Source organism: Oryx dammah, unplaced genomic scaffold, assembly GCF_014754425.2.
Source record: "Oryx dammah isolate SB20612 unplaced genomic scaffold, SCBI_Odam_1.1 HiC_scaffold_28, whole genome shotgun sequence".
Classification (NCBI taxonomy): Eukaryota; Metazoa; Chordata; class Mammalia; order Artiodactyla; family Bovidae; genus Oryx; species Oryx dammah.
In genome coordinates this window covers 68,227,503-68,244,854 of record NW_024070212.1, presented here as the reverse complement: position 1 = coordinate 68,244,854, position 17,352 = coordinate 68,227,503, and the positions used below count along the sequence as shown (strand labels likewise).

At 40.3% G+C, this 17,352-nt stretch overlaps 1 protein-coding gene across 1 annotated transcript in view; it reads left to right on the top strand.

The window, feature by feature from the left end:
- LOC120856988 (serine/threonine-protein kinase TNNI3K) overlaps window positions 1-2,457 on the top strand; it is a 330,300-nt gene extending 327,843 nt beyond the window's left edge. Inside the window, exon 25 of the mRNA XM_040232554.1 lies at window positions 1,940-2,457. Within this exon, the coding sequence (XP_040088488.1) occupies window positions 1,940-2,016 (77 nt within the window). The 3' untranslated portion in view covers window positions 2,017-2,457. The remainder of the gene's footprint in view (window positions 1-1,939) is intronic.
- The last annotated feature ends 14,895 nt before the right edge of the window (window positions 2,458-17,352 follow it).

The window sequence follows — 17,352 nt, the reverse complement described above, 5'->3', positions numbered from 1 at the left end:
CTTATGTGTATATGTACCAGGGGTAGAAGAAAACATTAGGGTGTTTTAATGGATGAGAGTCCCAGTTGATGAAAAAGATGTTTTCAATGTCTCCTTCTAGGAACATCACATTGTACAAGACAGAACCCTTTAATTGCCCTCCATTTCCACCTTCATAAACCACTTGTGGCATATAACAGCAAATTTATGAACTGTTTCTTCCCCAAAGAACAGGGCTAGAGAATGCAGATAAAATTAAGTACATAGCTGTACTTGAGACCTTTCACAGTTAAGAAACAAAACACGCAAACATGATTCAGTCTTTTCTTAAAGCCATGGTTAAATTTCATTTGGTGCCTCTTAAGCCGACTGACTGCACAAAGACTGTCCCTTCAACTCCGGTGATGATAGTATCAATAATAAATGTCAGCATCTATGTCCTGCTGATTTTGCTACCCATACCCGAAGGCAAGCCTGCCCACACTAGCAAGAAGGATCCTCACAATCAGATTTCCACTGGAGCCCTATGGAGAGAGAGGCATGGAGCATTGTAGACCAGTAAAATTGCATGTGGTACATTAGACAGTTGATTATACAGTAATGAGAAAATTACGAGCTTATTAAAGCATCTATCTATGCCTGGGATGGAGTTTCAGCTTCAGGCTGAACAAAAGGAAATATTTTTGCTCCAAGATACAGATTTTTCGCCCACCCAGAGTTAGGATTCAGTAATGTGACTCCCGCTTCCCCTAACTGCAGCTGGCCAGGGCCGGCCCCACTAGCAAAAGGAGCCCTTCAAGCAGCATCAGCAGTGGTGGCTCTGCCTTTCCTGAGAGTTTATGTGCTGCCTAAGAGATGCTGATGGAGACCTTTCTTAGGAAAATAATTATGCCCATTGAACTGTGTATCACCAGATGTCTTAATGAAAATGTGGATGGCTGAGTTGGTTTTGAAAACTCAGCTATCAAAAGGGAGCAAAAGCAGCGTTAGCTACTGACAAATGTGCCCATTTTCATAGAAACCACGAATGGCTTCCCTCCTCAGAGTGGAAATGTAACTAGCTGCTTCCCTGTGCACGTCCTACATTCTCTAGGACCGCGGCCAGATCCTGAGCCACTAGCTCAATTTTCTGGACACACCCAGGACTAGTGCTTCACTGAGCATCAGATGCCACTAGAATTCAGACCTACGCATTAATGCACACTTAAAAATTGTAGTCTCAGAGAGAAAAGAAAAAACAATCAGAGCCAATCTGATATAGAGAATACTCTGCTTTTCTCTATTGCCGTCTGTATCTCCCCTTTCCAGCAGTCATCATCTGTTTCTCACTCACTATGTGTCAGACACTGCTAATTGTCTTATGTATGTTACCAACTTTTTGGCTAAGTACTATTACTTCTCCCCTTTACAATGAAGAAACTGAGGTTCAGAAAGGTTAACAAAAGTCACAGAACTGGTAATAGTGGAACCAGAGCTCAAACCCAGATTTGCCTGACATGAGGCTCATCCTGTTAGCCATCATGATATACCACCTTCCTGAACTGTACCCTTCTTTACTCCAAACTGTCACCTGGCCAGCTTGGGTTCACATCAGACTCCCATCATTGATGTTCCTCTGGTCTCAGCTCTCTGTTATCATTGTAAATTTTGCTTTTGTTTTATAATTGCTTTCCAGCAATGGGCAGGCAGACTCTTCACATGAGCCAGGAGAAGCTGCTTGGCAGCTGTGTGTTGCACTGGGTGAAGCTGTTAAGAAAAATGGGGAAAGGACTTCCCTGGAAGTTCAGTGATCAACACTCTGAGCCCCTGATGCAGGGCCTGGGTTCGATCCCTGGTCAGGGAACTAGGATCCCACATACTGCATGGCATGGCCAAAACATTTAAAACAAAAAAAGAAAGAAAAATGGGGAGATGGGCTGAAAGGCTAATAAGTAACATCTGAACTTCTTTCCTGATGCAGGCTACGTGTCTGATCCCATGAGCCCGATGCATTTTCATTCTTGCCGGAATAGTGGCAGCTTTGAGGATAGCAGCTGACAGCATTCCACATTTACCTAAGGAGAGTTTTCCTCCAAACTGACAGTAACAATTCCAACCACGGCAGTCTTGCTTCCAATTATAATATTTTACCCTCTAAGGTCTCCTTAAATTGGCTTGCTCATACTGGTCCTATTTAATTCCCTACCACAAGTTGGGCTTTGGATTTGGGGCTGAGGAATGAAATGAAAGAACCAAAACAAAATGTATTTGAAGAATTTTTTTTTTAATTTTGTAAATTAAAAAAATTAATTCATGTTGTTGCTTGGAGATGGGGCCTCAGTCCATGGTGGGGACTTAACAATTATTATGTCTTCCTAGACTGAATTAAGTAGACTTGTGTTTGAAAACCATACAATTGCTTTCTTAGAATTGTTCATTTTCTTATCTCATTATGTTACTTCTAGTGCTCAGTTCTGTGATTAAAGATTTTTAGTGGCATACAAAATTGATTCAGAGTGTATTTCATTCCAACAAGACTTACACAAGGTACGCATTTCTTTCAGACATACTGGTAAAAAGAAGTAATGATCTTCAGATTAAGAAGCTTGCAAATATATAACACAATTATCTGGCCTACTCTCTACATGGTACCAAGTGCTCTGTGCTCTGCCTGAGTGCCCTGCTGCTGTCATCACCAAGATGTCACAAATGCCATCGGTACTGTTATGAAAGCAACCCACAAATGCAAGGCTGTCATTCATACCAAGGTCTGGCACGGTGCACTGGGAGGATAGCTAAGATGCCTGCTGCCTTCAGAAAAGGAGAAATCTGCCCTTCAGTCTCCCAACCAGGGAGACAGGAATACTTCCACCAAACAAAATAGTTTTGCCATTCAGAGACAGACCTGGCAAAATCAAGCAGGAAACAATGAAAGTTCAGTGTTATAATTACTGCTTTGCACCTTAGTAAGAGAAATAACATTAGTAAAGGAAGATTGGGCACTCTCTCAATCAGGGTTACTGGATCTCAGAATTATTGGAGGAACTGACTCTGTGGGGGCTGTCCTATGCACTGGGAGATTTTTAAATAGCTCTCTGGCTTCTCCCCCCTGATGCCAGTAAGAGCTCCCTAAGTCACAACAATCACAAATGTCTCCAGACTTTTCTGAATGTGTTCTGGGGGACAAAATTGCCCCAGGTTAAGAGCCAATGCCCTCAATCTTGAGATTAGCGGCCTGAAGAGAAATGAGAAGAGGATAGATCCTGACTCTGGCTGGCTGCATTTAGGCAAAACTGCTTTCTCCTCCTCCTTAGTAATGTGCAATCATAGACAAACAGAGCTGAATAAGTACTGATTGCTCCTTCTATGTCTGTGGCAAGCTGCTCCATCCTCCCCGACCCCCTAAGAACTAGAAATTATGTGGCTTGTGGGCAATTTCTATCAGAACAGCAACCCCACCTCTAAATCCTTCTGAACATTTTCTTATGACCTGTAGTTGCAAAGTTGAAAGCCCCGACATGTGCTGAAGAGCTTGGTGACAGCCCAATGAGAATCCAGAGGTGGAAGTAAAAACCATGGTACTTCCAATTAGATTTATCCTTTTTTAGCCCCCAGCCTTTTCATTTTCCCACCCAATTATTCTGGAGTCTCACATACTCTATCCCACCAACCAAGTCGCCAAGGGGCTTACTAATAAGCGGGACCCAAGGAACCTGAAGTGGCCATACAGGCAAAATACTTTCTGGCAAAGACAGAAAAATAAAGAAACAAAAGGAAGAGGGTTGGTTAAAAAGCATCTGTCTCCACAGCTCTCCCTCTCGTCCTCAGCTCTAGCTGCTTTAGGAAATGAGCCAGCACCAGCCTGGAAAACTTTGGGGCTTTTATGAGTTGAGTTGAAAGGAGTACCTTTGAAAGTTAAAAACTTTTGAATATATACATACATACCAATTTTAACTAAAAGATTCGCAGTAGGGGTAATGCCGAATGTGGGTCTGATCAGACCTGTGCTGGGTAAAACAGGCATCCTCCCAGGTTCCCACGGAATGGAGGCCAGATCCAGAGGAATGACTGTTTGCTTCTGAAATACCCCTCTTTCAGAGAAGGATTTTCTAGAACAAATTTGTCAAGCTCCCTTTCTTTGTTTCCTCTAACCACCTCCTCTCTCCAGATTACATCTCATGTTGCTGCTTCCCTCTGGCTCTTGTCTTATCAAGTATCTGCAAATAATGAGACTAATGTGTCTTGATTTCTGAGAAGGGGGACCTTTTCACAGATGCCAACCTATAACTTACAAAACCTTTTCATTACTGTGCCTTTAATGGGGCCCAGGGATTATCTCAGAGTTGTCTCGAGATCATGGTTTTCTTTTTTTTTTTTTTTATCCTCCTTGCTGGAAAAAATGTCTCACTAATTGCTTTCTTTCTATGCTGGTAAAAATGGACTTCTATGATCATGTTTTTGCATGCTTAGCACATTAAAAAATTTTTTTCCATGTGCATGCAGCACTGAGCTCACTTAGAAGATGTTCAATTAGCCATAATTGTAAGCCAAATTACAGCAGCACCAGGAGACAGTTATTCCAACACAGTGATTATTTGGGTTAAATTATTTCCAAAGCTGACATTTCCCTGAAAAAGAGGAAAAAATGGGTGCCAGTAGTAGGTAAAAGGCTAGTGATAGATAATCCATCTGAAATGAAATATCTGATTTCTTTCTCTTTATGCTCTCTGCCTTTCTTTCCTTAATTTTTTCTTTCCTTCCTTCTTTCCACCCTCCCTTCCTCCTTCTCTTGCTCCAACAATAAGCATTAAATTTGGAGTCACTCCAACCTTTTACAAAAGTTGTGTGACCTTGGGCAAGTCACTTTACCTGCCTGAGCTCATTTGTTATCTGTTTGATGGTGATAATACAAATAATGTTGGAAAGTTGCTAGAAGGATTGCAGATAATATAAACTGCATTGCAGAGTTCCTGGCACACCATAGTCAATATTGTAAATGATGTTTATTGTTATATTTCATCAGGCAGCCAAAGAGCTCTTCTACAGTAGAAGAGCATTAGAAGGGTAGAGATTTTTCTCTCTTGTCGATAACCATCGACATTCCTAAAAAACCCACCTTTGCAGACAGCAAACTGCCAAGCTTAGGCTTCTGAGGCAGTTGGAGTCAAGATCCATCAGCCTTAGACAGTGATGTCTTATTTATACTTGAAATAAAACCTGAAGAGAAATGAAATTCTTTAAATGAAATATAAGAACCAAAAATAATTTCCCAGACAAGGGGGCTGATAATTATAAATCTATTTTTCTGAACCCAATAGTGCAGTGGTTAAGAGTCCTCCTGCTGATGCAGGAGACACAGGTTCAATCCCTGGGAAGATTCCACATGCCTCGGAGTAACTAAGCCATGCACCAGCACTACTGAAGCCTGAGCACTCTAGAGCCTGTGCTCCGCAACTAGAGAAGTCGCCACAATGAGAAGCCCGTGCACCACAACCAGAGAGTAGCCCCCACTCGCCACAACTAGAGAAAGCCTGTGTGGAGACACCAAGACCCAGTACATCTGTAAATAATAAACATCTTTTTAAAAGTAAAAATAAAATACATTTATTATCTACTGTGTGACAAGAACTGTTTTAGATGATTTTAAGGCTATTATTACAATTAGTAATAGTTCTTGGAATATCTCTGGAAAGGGAGAGTGCTCTTCCTTATTTCTGAAGTGGGTAAATAATGAATCCAAGCTTCTATAGAACAGAATCAGGTTTTAGAACTCAGCTTGTCTTGCACTAGTATCCATGAGTTTTTCACTACATAATACTTCCTCCACTGTGATGGAGGAAAAGGAATAAAAATAACAACATTCACAATCCAGAATTGTGGTAAAAACAAACAAATCTGCAGTTCTGCAGGCTTGAGGAAAAAAAAGAAAAAAAATCATCATCATTTTCTCTGTTTTAATTATGGAAAAAAGAGGGCTGGAATAATCTCAAGGTTCAAAAAACATACATTGTTATTTCCTAGGCAGAAAGAACCAGAAATGATTGACAGAAGCAAGACTCTCACCACGATAAGCAGGAACAAAAAAGTTATGAGGGCAAAGCACAGCAATTAGGGAAGCCAAGGAGTTTCACATTTTCCTCTCCTCATTAGCACACTGGGTAGGGAAAGTGATGCGAGATGGTATGGCCACTACCAGTAAGATCTGAATACTTTATTCCTTCCTAGTTTTGTGTTGCTTGTAGTTACTCAAGTATGCAGACCGCAGAGCTCCCCCTGATCAATTCCCTTCCATATTTCAAGAGCCACAAGGGCAAAGATGAGCCATTTGACATTTGCAATCCCTTCACAGGGGATCAGTTGAAGGCTCAGCTGCTGCTGTAACCGACAGTGGTCCAAGACTGTCAGCTCAATTAGCACCATATGCAAAACATGATGGAGAAGCAAAGTTCCTCTCCCTCCTTGGACATCCTACCTTTTAGAAGGCTAACTAGATATAAAAAAGCAGGAGCTGTACATTTCTCCTCAGGCCCGAGATCCAAGGCAGCAAGCAGCCGACCCAGTGGCAGGGTGCTAATTAAATTAGTCCTCTTGAATTAAAACGCTGCCACGGGTGCCAGGCCCTGCTGACAAGGACAGGTCTCCAAAGCACTCTCAGTCTAACTTTATGTTTAATTAGTGAGATAAAAAGAATACCATCTCAAATATCTATATTTTAAGCAATGGACTCATATGCAGGAAAAGGTATCTTCACCATCTTTAAAGAAGGTTTTGAAGCTTACTAATTTCACAAACTTCCATCTCTTCTTTTATCTCAATTAATCAGGAAGGGGTGATTCCAGCAAGACCACGAAATGCAATAAAAATAATTTGAATGTTGGTTTGCCCTTCAGTTTTTACTCATAATAATCCATGGTCTGCTTAACAACACGTCAAAAATTAATCCACAGTGAAGAGTGTCAGGTTCGTCTTTCAGAGGAAATTTTTTTTTTGCTTTCCTTAAACTCAAAGTAGTCAAAGGGAAAAGAATCAGTGTCAGAACTGAGGATAATTTGAGATGAGCAGAATAAACATAAATGGGACACTGGATGATGTATGTTTACCCTGTACCAGGTATGAAATTGCAGGAACCTGAATAGCACAGAGCATTCTCAAACTTTGGTGTTCGTCAGAATCAGTGGAGGGTTCATTCAAATGCAGATTCCTGGGCCCCACCCCAGAGCTTTAGAATCAGAAGTTTTGGAGTGGGACCCCAAAACATGCATTTCCAAGAAGTTCCCTGGAAACTTGATGCTGCTGGTGCCAGGATGACACTGTGAGAAGCATTGGCATTGTGGTAAAGGGCATGAGCTTTTGAGTCAAGCATAAGTGAAAGCCCAGTTGAATCCCTCACTGTGTGTGTGACCTTCCATAGGTAGGTTACTCTGTCCCTCTGATCTTCAAGTTCCCCATCTATAACATGGAGACAATGATTACCTCATAGAGAGGATTAAATAAAATAATGCGGGAAAATCACACATCACAGTGCCAGGCACATAATAAGTGTTCCATACCAACTGGCCATGCTTAATATAACATGACTGAGAGAGAAATCAACCAAGTACCAAGGGTGAATCATTTACTTCCTGGATGCTAATTAAAGGATTATGGTTTGAGAGAATTTAAGTGTTTGTGAGACAAGTAAATCCTAAATTAGCATCCTATAATCAAGGCAATATAACAAAAAGAATATGAGAATAATATAAAATGCACAACATGAGTAAAATTATAACCACATTTGCAGTACAGTTAAGTTAAATGTAAATAATTAATTACTAATGTCTCCAAGGAACATGTATTAGGCTCCTCTCTTGTGTTCGCTCAGATCTTGGTCCTACCTGTGCCATTGGCTACTGGGTCATCCATCACCATGGCCAACTTTCTGTAGGCACAACTTGACCACAACTTGCCTTGCACCCCTCAGATCACTGCCATGGCACACTCCTGTTACCAAAAGGAGAGATGTCCCATGTTCTTGAGGTCTTTGCAGGTCACCCTGGCAGTCAACACTTTTTTAGTGTGTTAGATGACTGCAATTGTGTGGTAGTAAACTTTTGACTAATGGAGTCAAACATATGGAGTAAACTTTTGACTAATAAGGATCAGTGCCAAGGAATAAGTTCTCCCTTCTCCACCACATCACAAACGTCCTGAGGCACTGCCAGTCTTAGAGTCTCAGAGGACAATTTAGTGAGACTGACCATCAGTTGCCCTTGATTGCAGACAGTGTCAGCTCAACCCTGCACTGTAGAATTGGCTTTCCCTCCCAGCTTCCCTTCCTAACTCTTACTTCCATGGAATTGCATTTCCTAAAGAAACAGTACTACCTGAGGTTTTGGCTTGGGCTCTGCTTTCTGCTTATTTAACTTAGGTGCAGAGTCCCTTATGCGAAATGTAGGGCTGGATAAGTCACAAGCTAGAAGATTACTGGTACTGTGGCCACAGCACTGGAAAAGGTCAGTTTTCATTCCAATCCCAAAGAAAGGCAATGACAAAGAATGTTCAACCTACCACACAATTGCAGTCATCTAACACACTAAAAAAAGTAATGCTCAAAATTCTCCAAGTGATGCTTCAACAGTACGTGAACTGAGAACTCCAGATGTTCAAGCTGGATTTTGAAAAGGCAGGGGAACCAGATATCAAATTGCCAACATCTGTTGGATCATTGAAAAATCAAGACAGTTCCAGAAAAACATCTACTTCTGCTTTACTGAATAAACCAAAGCCTTAACTGCATGGATCACAAACTGCGGAAAATTCTGAAAGAGATGGGAATATCAGACCACCTTACCTGCCTCCTGAGAAATCTGTAGGCAGTTCAAGAAGGAACAGTTAGAATTGGACATGGAACAACAGACTGGTTCCAAATTGGGAAAGGAGTACATCAAGGCTGTATATTGTCACCTTGGTTATTTAACTTATATGCAGAGTACATCATGCGAAATGCTGGGCTAGATGAAGCACAAGCTGGAATAAGATTGCAGGAAGAAGTATCAATAACCTCAGATATGCAGATGGCACCACCCTTATGACAGAAAGTGAAGAGGAACTAAAGAGCCTCTTGATGAAAGTGAAAGAGGAAAGTGAAAAAGCTGGCTTAAAACTCGAAATTAAGAAAACTAAGATGATGATATCTGGTCCCATCACTTCATAGCAAATAAGTGGGGAAACACTGGAAAGAGTGACAGACTCTTTTTTCTTGGACTCCAAAATCATTGCAGATGGTGGCTCCAGCCATGAAATTAAGAGACACTTGCTCCTTGGAAGAAAACCTCTGACCAACCTAGACAGCATATTAAAAAGCAGAGACATTACCTTAACCACAAAGGTCCATCTAGTCAAAGCTACAGTTTTTCCAGGAGTCATGTATGGATGTGAGAATTGAACTATAAAGAAAGCTGAGGGCCAAAGAACTGATGCTTTTGAACTGTGGTGTTGGAGAAGACTCTTGAGAGTCCCTTGGACTGCAAGGAGATCCAACCAGTCCATCCTAAAGGAAATCAATCCTGAATCTTCATTGGAAGGACTGAAGCTGAAACCACAATACACTGGCCACCTGATACAAAGAGCCGACTCATTGGAAAAGACTCTGATGCTGGGATAGATTGAGGGCAGAAAGGAAAAAGGGAGACAGAGGATGAGATGATCAGATGGCATCACCAACTCAATGGACATGAGTGAGCAAACTCCAGGATATGGTGAAGGACAGGGAAGCCTGGTGTGCTGCAGTCCATGGGGTCACAAAGACTTGAACACAACTTAGTGACTGAACAACAACGATAGCTTTCTAGAGTGACCAAGGTAAGATAGACAGCATGCAAATAAATGAATTTTGACTGCTTGTTACTCTTAGTAAGGAGTGGTTTGTGAAATGATGGAGTGAGCAATTGGATAATTAAATGGGAGTGAGAATGAATTAACAAAGGAGTAAAGAGATTCAGACCTTATTACCAAATTCAGACTCAAATAGAACAAAGTAGGGAAAACCCCTAGACCATTCAGGTACGACCTAAATCAAATCCCTTATGATTATACAGTGGAAGTGAGAAATAGATTTAAGGGCCTAGATCTGATAGATAGAGTGCCTGATGAACTATGGAATGAGGTTCGTGACATTGTACAGGAGACAGGGATCAAGACCATCCCCTTGGAAAAGAAATGTAAAAAAGCAAAATGGCTGTCTGGGGAGGCCTTACAAATAGCTGTGAAAAGAAGAGAGGCGAAAAGCAAAGGAGAAAAGGAAAGATATACTCATTTGAATGCAGAGTTCCAAAGAATAGCAAGGAGAGATAAGAAAGCCTTCTTCAGTGATCAATGCAAAGAAATAGAGGAAAAGAACAGAATGGGAAAGACCAGAGATCTCTTCAAGAAAATTAGAGATACTAAGGGAACATTTCATGCAAAGATGGGCTCGATAAAGGACAGAAATGGTATGGACCTAACAGAAGCAGAAGATATTAAGAAGAGGTGGCAAGAATACACGGAAGAACCATACAAAAAAGATCTTCACGACCCAGATAATCATGATGATGTGATCACTAATCTAGAGCCAGACATCCTGGAATGTGAAGTCAAGTGAGCCTTAGAAAGCATCACTATGAACAAAGCTAGTGGAGGTGATGGAATTCCAGTTGAGCTGTTTCAAATCCTGAAAGATGATGCTGTGAAAGTGCTGCACTCAATATGCCAGCAAATTTGGAAAACTCAGCAGTGGCCACAGGACTGGGAAAGGTCAGTTTTCATTCCAATCCCAAAGAAAGGCAATGCCAAAGAATGCTCAAACTACTGCACAATTGCACTCATGTCACACGCTAGTAAAGTAATGCTCAAAATTCTCCAAGCCAGGCTTCAGCAATACATGAACTGTGAACTTCCTGATGTTCAAGGTGGTTTTAGAAAAGGCAGAGGAACCAGATATCAAATTGCCAACATCCGCTGGATCATGGAAAAAGCAAGAGAGTTCCAGAAAAACATCTACTTCAGCTTTATTGACTATGCCAAAGCCTTTGACTGTGTGGATCACAATAAACTGTGGAAAATTCTGAAAGAGATGGGAATACCAGACCATCTAACCTGCCTCTTAAGAAATCTGTATGCAGGTCAGGAAGCAACAGTTAGAACTGGACATGGAACAACAGACTGGTTCCAAATAGGAAAAGGAGTACGTCAAGGCCGTATATTGTCACCCTGCTTATTTAACTTCTATGCAGAGTACATCATGAGAAACGCTGGACTGGAAGAAACACAAGCTGGAATCAAGATTGCTGGGAGAAATATCAACCACCTCAGATATGCAGATGACACCACCCTTATGGCAGAAAGTGAAAAGGAACTAAAAAGCCTCTTGATGAAAGTGAAAGAGGAAAGTGAAAAAGTTGGCTTAAAGCTCAACATTCAGAAAATGAAGATCATGGCATCCGGTCCCATCACTTCATAGGAAATAGATGGGGAAACAGCGTCAGACTTTGTTTTTTGGGGCTCCAAAATCACTGCAGATGGTGACTGCAGCCATGAAATTAAAAGACGCTTACTCCTTGGAAGAAAAGTTATGACCAACCTAGACAGAATATTCAAAAACAGAGACATTACTTTGCCGACTAAGGTCCGTCTAGTCAAGGCTATGGTTTTTCCTGTGGTCATGTATGGATGTGAGAGTTGGACTGTGAAGAAGGCTGAGCGCCAAAGAATTGATGCTTTTGAACTGTGGTGTTGGAGAAGACTCTTGAAGGTCCCTTGGACTGCAAGGAGATCCAACCAGTCCATTCTGAAGATCAGCCCTGGGATTTCTTTGGAAGGAATGATGCTAAAGCTGAAACTCCAGTACTTAGGCCACCTCATGCGAAGAGTTGACTCACTGGAAAAGACTCTGATGCTGGGAGGGATTAGGGGCACGAGGAGAAGGGGACGACAGAGGATGAGATGGCTGGATGGCATCACGGACTCGATCAATGTGATTCTGAGTGAACTCCGAGAGATGGTGATGGACAGGGAGGCCTGGCGTGCTGCGATTCATGGGGTCACAAAGAGTCGGACACGACTGAGCAACTGAACTGAACTGAAAGGATTCAGTAGTCTGCTGGAGAAAGGTCATTATTTAAGCCTGTTTCTTTCAGCTACTTTGACTCTCCTATTATCTCTGTTAAAAGATAAACCCAGGCATTTTAAAAAATTTTAAGAGAGACTTCCCCAGATGACCAGGGGTTAAGACTCCACCTTCAGTACATGGGCCGTGGGTACAATCCCCGTTTGGGGAACTAAGATCTCACATGCTACCAGGTGTGGCTAAAAACATTAAAAAATAAATAAATATACAGAATTGTAAAGTAAAATAAAAAATAAATTAAAAAAAAATAAAGTATAAAAAAAAGACATGGCATAGACATATACACACACGCACGCACCACGCACACGCACACACATACACAATGGAACATGAGAAATAAATAAATAAAAATAAAAACAGAGAAATGGCCAACAATACTTTAAAAAAGAATTTAACATTTCTTTGAGCAAAAATCCATTCACAGTGGGCAGTGACCAATTGGGAGTAGTTAGGAGTACTTTGGAGAAGGCTATGGCACCCCACTCCAGTACTCTTGCCTGGAAAAATCCCATGGATGGAGGAGCCTGGTAGGCTGCAGTCCATGGGGTCACTAGGAGTCACGCATGACTGAGCGACTTCACTTTCACTTTTCACTTTTCACTTTTATGCATTGGAGAAGGAAATGGCAACCCACTCCAGTGTTCTTGTCTGGAGAATCCCAGGGACGGGGGTGCCTGGTGGGCTGCCGTCTATGGGGTCGCACAGAATCGGACATGACTGAAGTGACTTAGCAGGAGTACTCTATCTGCAGGAACCAGAGGGAAGACTTATGGAAAAGAAACAAGAACAAAGAAAAACAGTTGTTTGATTGGCTTCAGCTCAAGTGATTGCCTTAGTTAGGAAAGCCTAGCCAGTTGTTTGCGATAGGTTGTCCTTAGATTTTGATTTCTTAACCTTGAGGCATTTACAGGTTTAGGTTTTGGATTGCTTAAGTAGGTTGCTAAGGCGTTAGAACCACCTAAGTCTAGTGGCTTCCTTGTTTAATTAATTTATCACTGTTTTCACTATCTCACAGTTTCTTTTTCAATGTGTGGGATGTGGTACTTAGCACTACTATGTTTGATTATGCCCTTTGTAATAACCCTGTCATCAGCAAAACTAATACTGTGTTGCTAGGGACTTGCTAACTTCCCTCTAAATTTCTATAAGCTGATTTTTTTTTCCCCTTCCCTTTTTTGTTATTATTTCTCTCATTCTACCAATCTGCTTACTAATTTTTCTACTTTATTAGTATATTACTATTTAGCCTTCTCTTCATTACTGCTATTCTTTTTCCTCCCTAGTTGTGTGTTTTGTGTCTCTGCAAGCTGGAAATGACTTTTTACATGACCTTCTGGGACTTCTGTCTTTTACATGAAAATAACCAGCTTCCTGGCATTGCCAGGAGGGTACTAACCTACAAAACAAACTCTGTCTCTATGATGCTTCTTGTTCTTTCAGTTTAAGCACCTTGTACCCCTTGCTTGGAGATCTAATGAATGAAATGCTCTGTCATTGTTTTTGCTTTTAACTCTTCAGTGCTTATTAAATATGGACTTCATGTATGTTTTTCAATACCAGTCCCACAAGAATAAGAAAGCAAAACTCAGATTTTTGTTATTTCAGAGTCTCATCTACCATATTATAGTTCCCGCTTAGTACAGTGATTGCCTGCCCATCCTTCAAGCCATAGCTCTTCACATAGACAACATGGAAGTTGAATGAAAAATGAACAAAATAGGGCTGGTTTGGAACGGCACCAAATTAAAGGCAAAGACCAGGATGAATAGCAATGTAATAAAGACATGGGCTTCTTAGTCTACCACTCCACTCTGCAGAACCCTAAATGTCCAGGTTTTTTGACATCCACATTTTCACCAAAAATCTTCCATCTCCGTGTTACAAAGGCAATGCATTTGGGGGGCAAATTCAACTTATCAAATCTGTGCAAAGTAAGCACATTTTTTAAAATTCCAGCAATTAAAATAATTGGCTAGCTAAGAAAAGACTATCCTAGTTAATTGGTCTCCACTGAAGAAACATTAGGCTTAAGGGAAAATGTATGTTTAATAAAGTAATAAGTTATTAATACAAATGAAAATTCTACAAAATGTAAAATAGTGAGTTGTGAAAACTGTTCAAGTTGCTTGCTAAAGCTAAATTAGTTTGTTCCTTTTTCCTGCACTATCCATTAAGCTGTTAATTGATTTAAAATATTAATAGAGTTCAAGAATCACACAGAAACACTTCCTTATTTGCAATTTTTCTGTCAGATGTCTTACTACTGTATCAAAAATGATTATCCATAGTACAAGCATATGCTGCAATTAATCAAAGCCATATGCACAGCAAACAGGAGTGTTTACAAATGTTCTCAGAGTTCTTAACTTGGTTAAAAAACAGATCCTCTATCTCCTGATAATTTTAAATGATCTGCCTTAAAAGTCATGTTTTCTTTCATTTTTACAGACTCCATTTTATAGGGTTCATTTTGCCTGTGGTGCTAATTTATGGTGTTTATTTGTAAACCTGGCATTAATAACTATCAAAAAACCCACTTTGCATAAAGGGAGCTGTTAGTTGTGTCTCCAAGGAGAAGATGACTGCTTTTCTGTGCCCTCATGCAGCTACCTGTCACCCTGCTGGGTCACTCAAGGGTTTTATGATAGAGTATAAAGCAGGCAAATGAGTGTTTGTTTGTTTGTTTTGAATCATTTCTCAGGGCGTTGTTGCACATTGCCTATGGAGAACTAGGATAAGCCTTGAGGGTGCCACACAGAGCCCCTTTTCCCCAGAATTTAAAAAATTTTTTTATTTAATTGTGTATTTTTGACTGTGCTGGGTGTTCGTTCCTGCACAGGCTTTTCTCTAGTTGTGAAAAGTGGGGGCTGCTCTCTAGCTGTGGTGTGTGTGGGCTTCCCATTGCAGTGGCTTCTCTTGTGGGCACAGGCTCTAGGGGGCACAGGCTTGAGCAGCTGCCACACGTGGACGCAGTAGTTGAGGCTCCTGGGCTCTAGAGCACAGGCTTGATAGTTGTGATGCACGGACTCAGTTGTTCCATGGCATGTGGGACCTTCCTGGGCCAGAGATGAAACCTGTGTCTCCAGCATTGGCAAGTGGATTCTTTACCACTGAGCCATCCAGGAAGCCCTCCCACTCTTTTAAGGCCTGGTCAGAGACAGAAGCAACATCCTCCTTCGCACCCTGCGGTCTCTAGGCCTTACCCTAGTTTCCACTCTATTTTTCTTTTTAAACTTATGTTAGATAGTGATCAATTCCTTTGAATTTACACAACAGTGTACAGGGAAGTCCTGTGTATTCTTCACCCAGTCTCCCCCAGTAAAATATCTTGCTAACTACAGTGCAATATCAAAGCTGGAAATAGACATTGGTCTACTCCCCTTTTTGTTTTTAAAATTTTTAAATTTAATTTTATTTTATTTTTTGACAGGAAGGTAGGATTTATTGATGGGTATAAGTAAGAAGGGGACAGTGCCAAGGCTTTCCTGAGTGCAGGACCTGCCGTTTGACCGAAGGATATATTTGACCCCAAAGCCATCCAGGTTGAGCCATTTTTCTGCCACCAAGTTTCTGTCACAGAACTTGAACTTGGTCTGGAGAAAACAGCACAGTTGGCTGAATAGGCTGCAAGGTCTACCCCACTTTTTAAAGGGGCCTGTTACTTAACTCTGAGTAGAAAGAGACCAGAGCTTGTCTCATTTTACCAGCCAGTGGACAAATTACAAGAGAGTGAAAAAAATTTAAAACTGAGGTACTCAAAAGGTAGAATACTTCTTTGCTTCTGTACTAGGAAGTTTTATACAACTTAGTTGTTTCCTTGACCCAACTGTGAACTCTTCCTTGAAGTTGAAATAGGGGGAAAAATACCACTAACAAGAGCATTACAATTTTAAATGCCACTAAAAAGAGCATTACAATGTTAAATGCCAATAACAAGAGCACTGCGATTTAAAAATCTCTTCACAACCATTTTAAGACAATTGTGTTAAGCTATCATTTAAGAAGCTATAGTTGTAGAAAAATTCAGTCTCAATTGCTAGTATCTTCATAGTCAACCCAAATCTTATTCTTGGGAATTTGTAACTATGCATATTTGAAAAAATATATTCTCTTACTTCACAATCAGATGATATAATTATTTGAAGATTATGTCAAAAGTCTGCCTCTTGTAATATAGGGACTTGCTTCTTTAAAGGGCTTTCTCACTACAGTACAACTGAAACCTGAATAAAATTAAAATTTTTACTGTAATGCTGAACTTGCAGGGAATAAGGAAACACTTTAGAAAAAGGTGAGCTAAAAACTTCAGTGATCATGTAAGGGAAAATAAGGATGCCCTGAGAGCAGTGGGGTATTAGTACTGAGATTGGTGATTAAGCTTTGTACCAATGAGGGGGAAATTTATTAAAAATTGGCACATTAAATTGGACCCTGAAAGAATTATTCTCAAACTAAAATTAACTCAGTACTGACAAATAAATGAGAAATAAACCACCAAGAAGGAAAATTAACTGAAATAATAAACTAGTAGTTCCAGATGCTAAAGATATCAGATGTTAGAAGAATCCATTTCAGAATACAAAGTAACTATGTGTATAGTACTCTAAGAAATCTTAAAAATAAAATGACACAAAGAGTGAAAAAATTAGCAAGCAGTATAAGACCATCAAAAATAAATAGACAGATTTGCAGTTTTGTAGTTAAAGGAGAGGGTGTTGAAATAGATAGTACAATCACATGCCTGGTGGTAAAATGAAGAAATAGGTGTAATGTTGGTAGGAGACATCTGGTGGTTTGGGAGATATGCTGAATAATAAATGACAATATCATTGTGCATCTATCTTTTCATTTATGTTTAAATTTGCCTTGCTGATATAAAAGAGTTTGCTGTCTTAATACTATTGATGATTATTGCCACTGTAGTATTATCCCAGGGTTTTATCATGGAGTTTCATAGATGCTTTCTCCTCTTTAAATGTTGATAGAGATGACACAGATATATATACCTTAGATTTTTTGGCATATTAGGAAATTCAATTTAGTTTCTGTATACTTTGTTTTCATACTTCTTTTTTCTCTGCCCTGTAGTCAATTGCGTTTCATTCTTATTTTATGCCTATTACAGAAAAACATCAGAATAGTTTTTGTGCATACCAGTGACTTATACTAAATCGTTAGTTTTCACAACTTCATATCACTTTTTAGCTAGCTTTAGCTTAAACAATTCATTTTGAATATTTTAAAATCAGTAT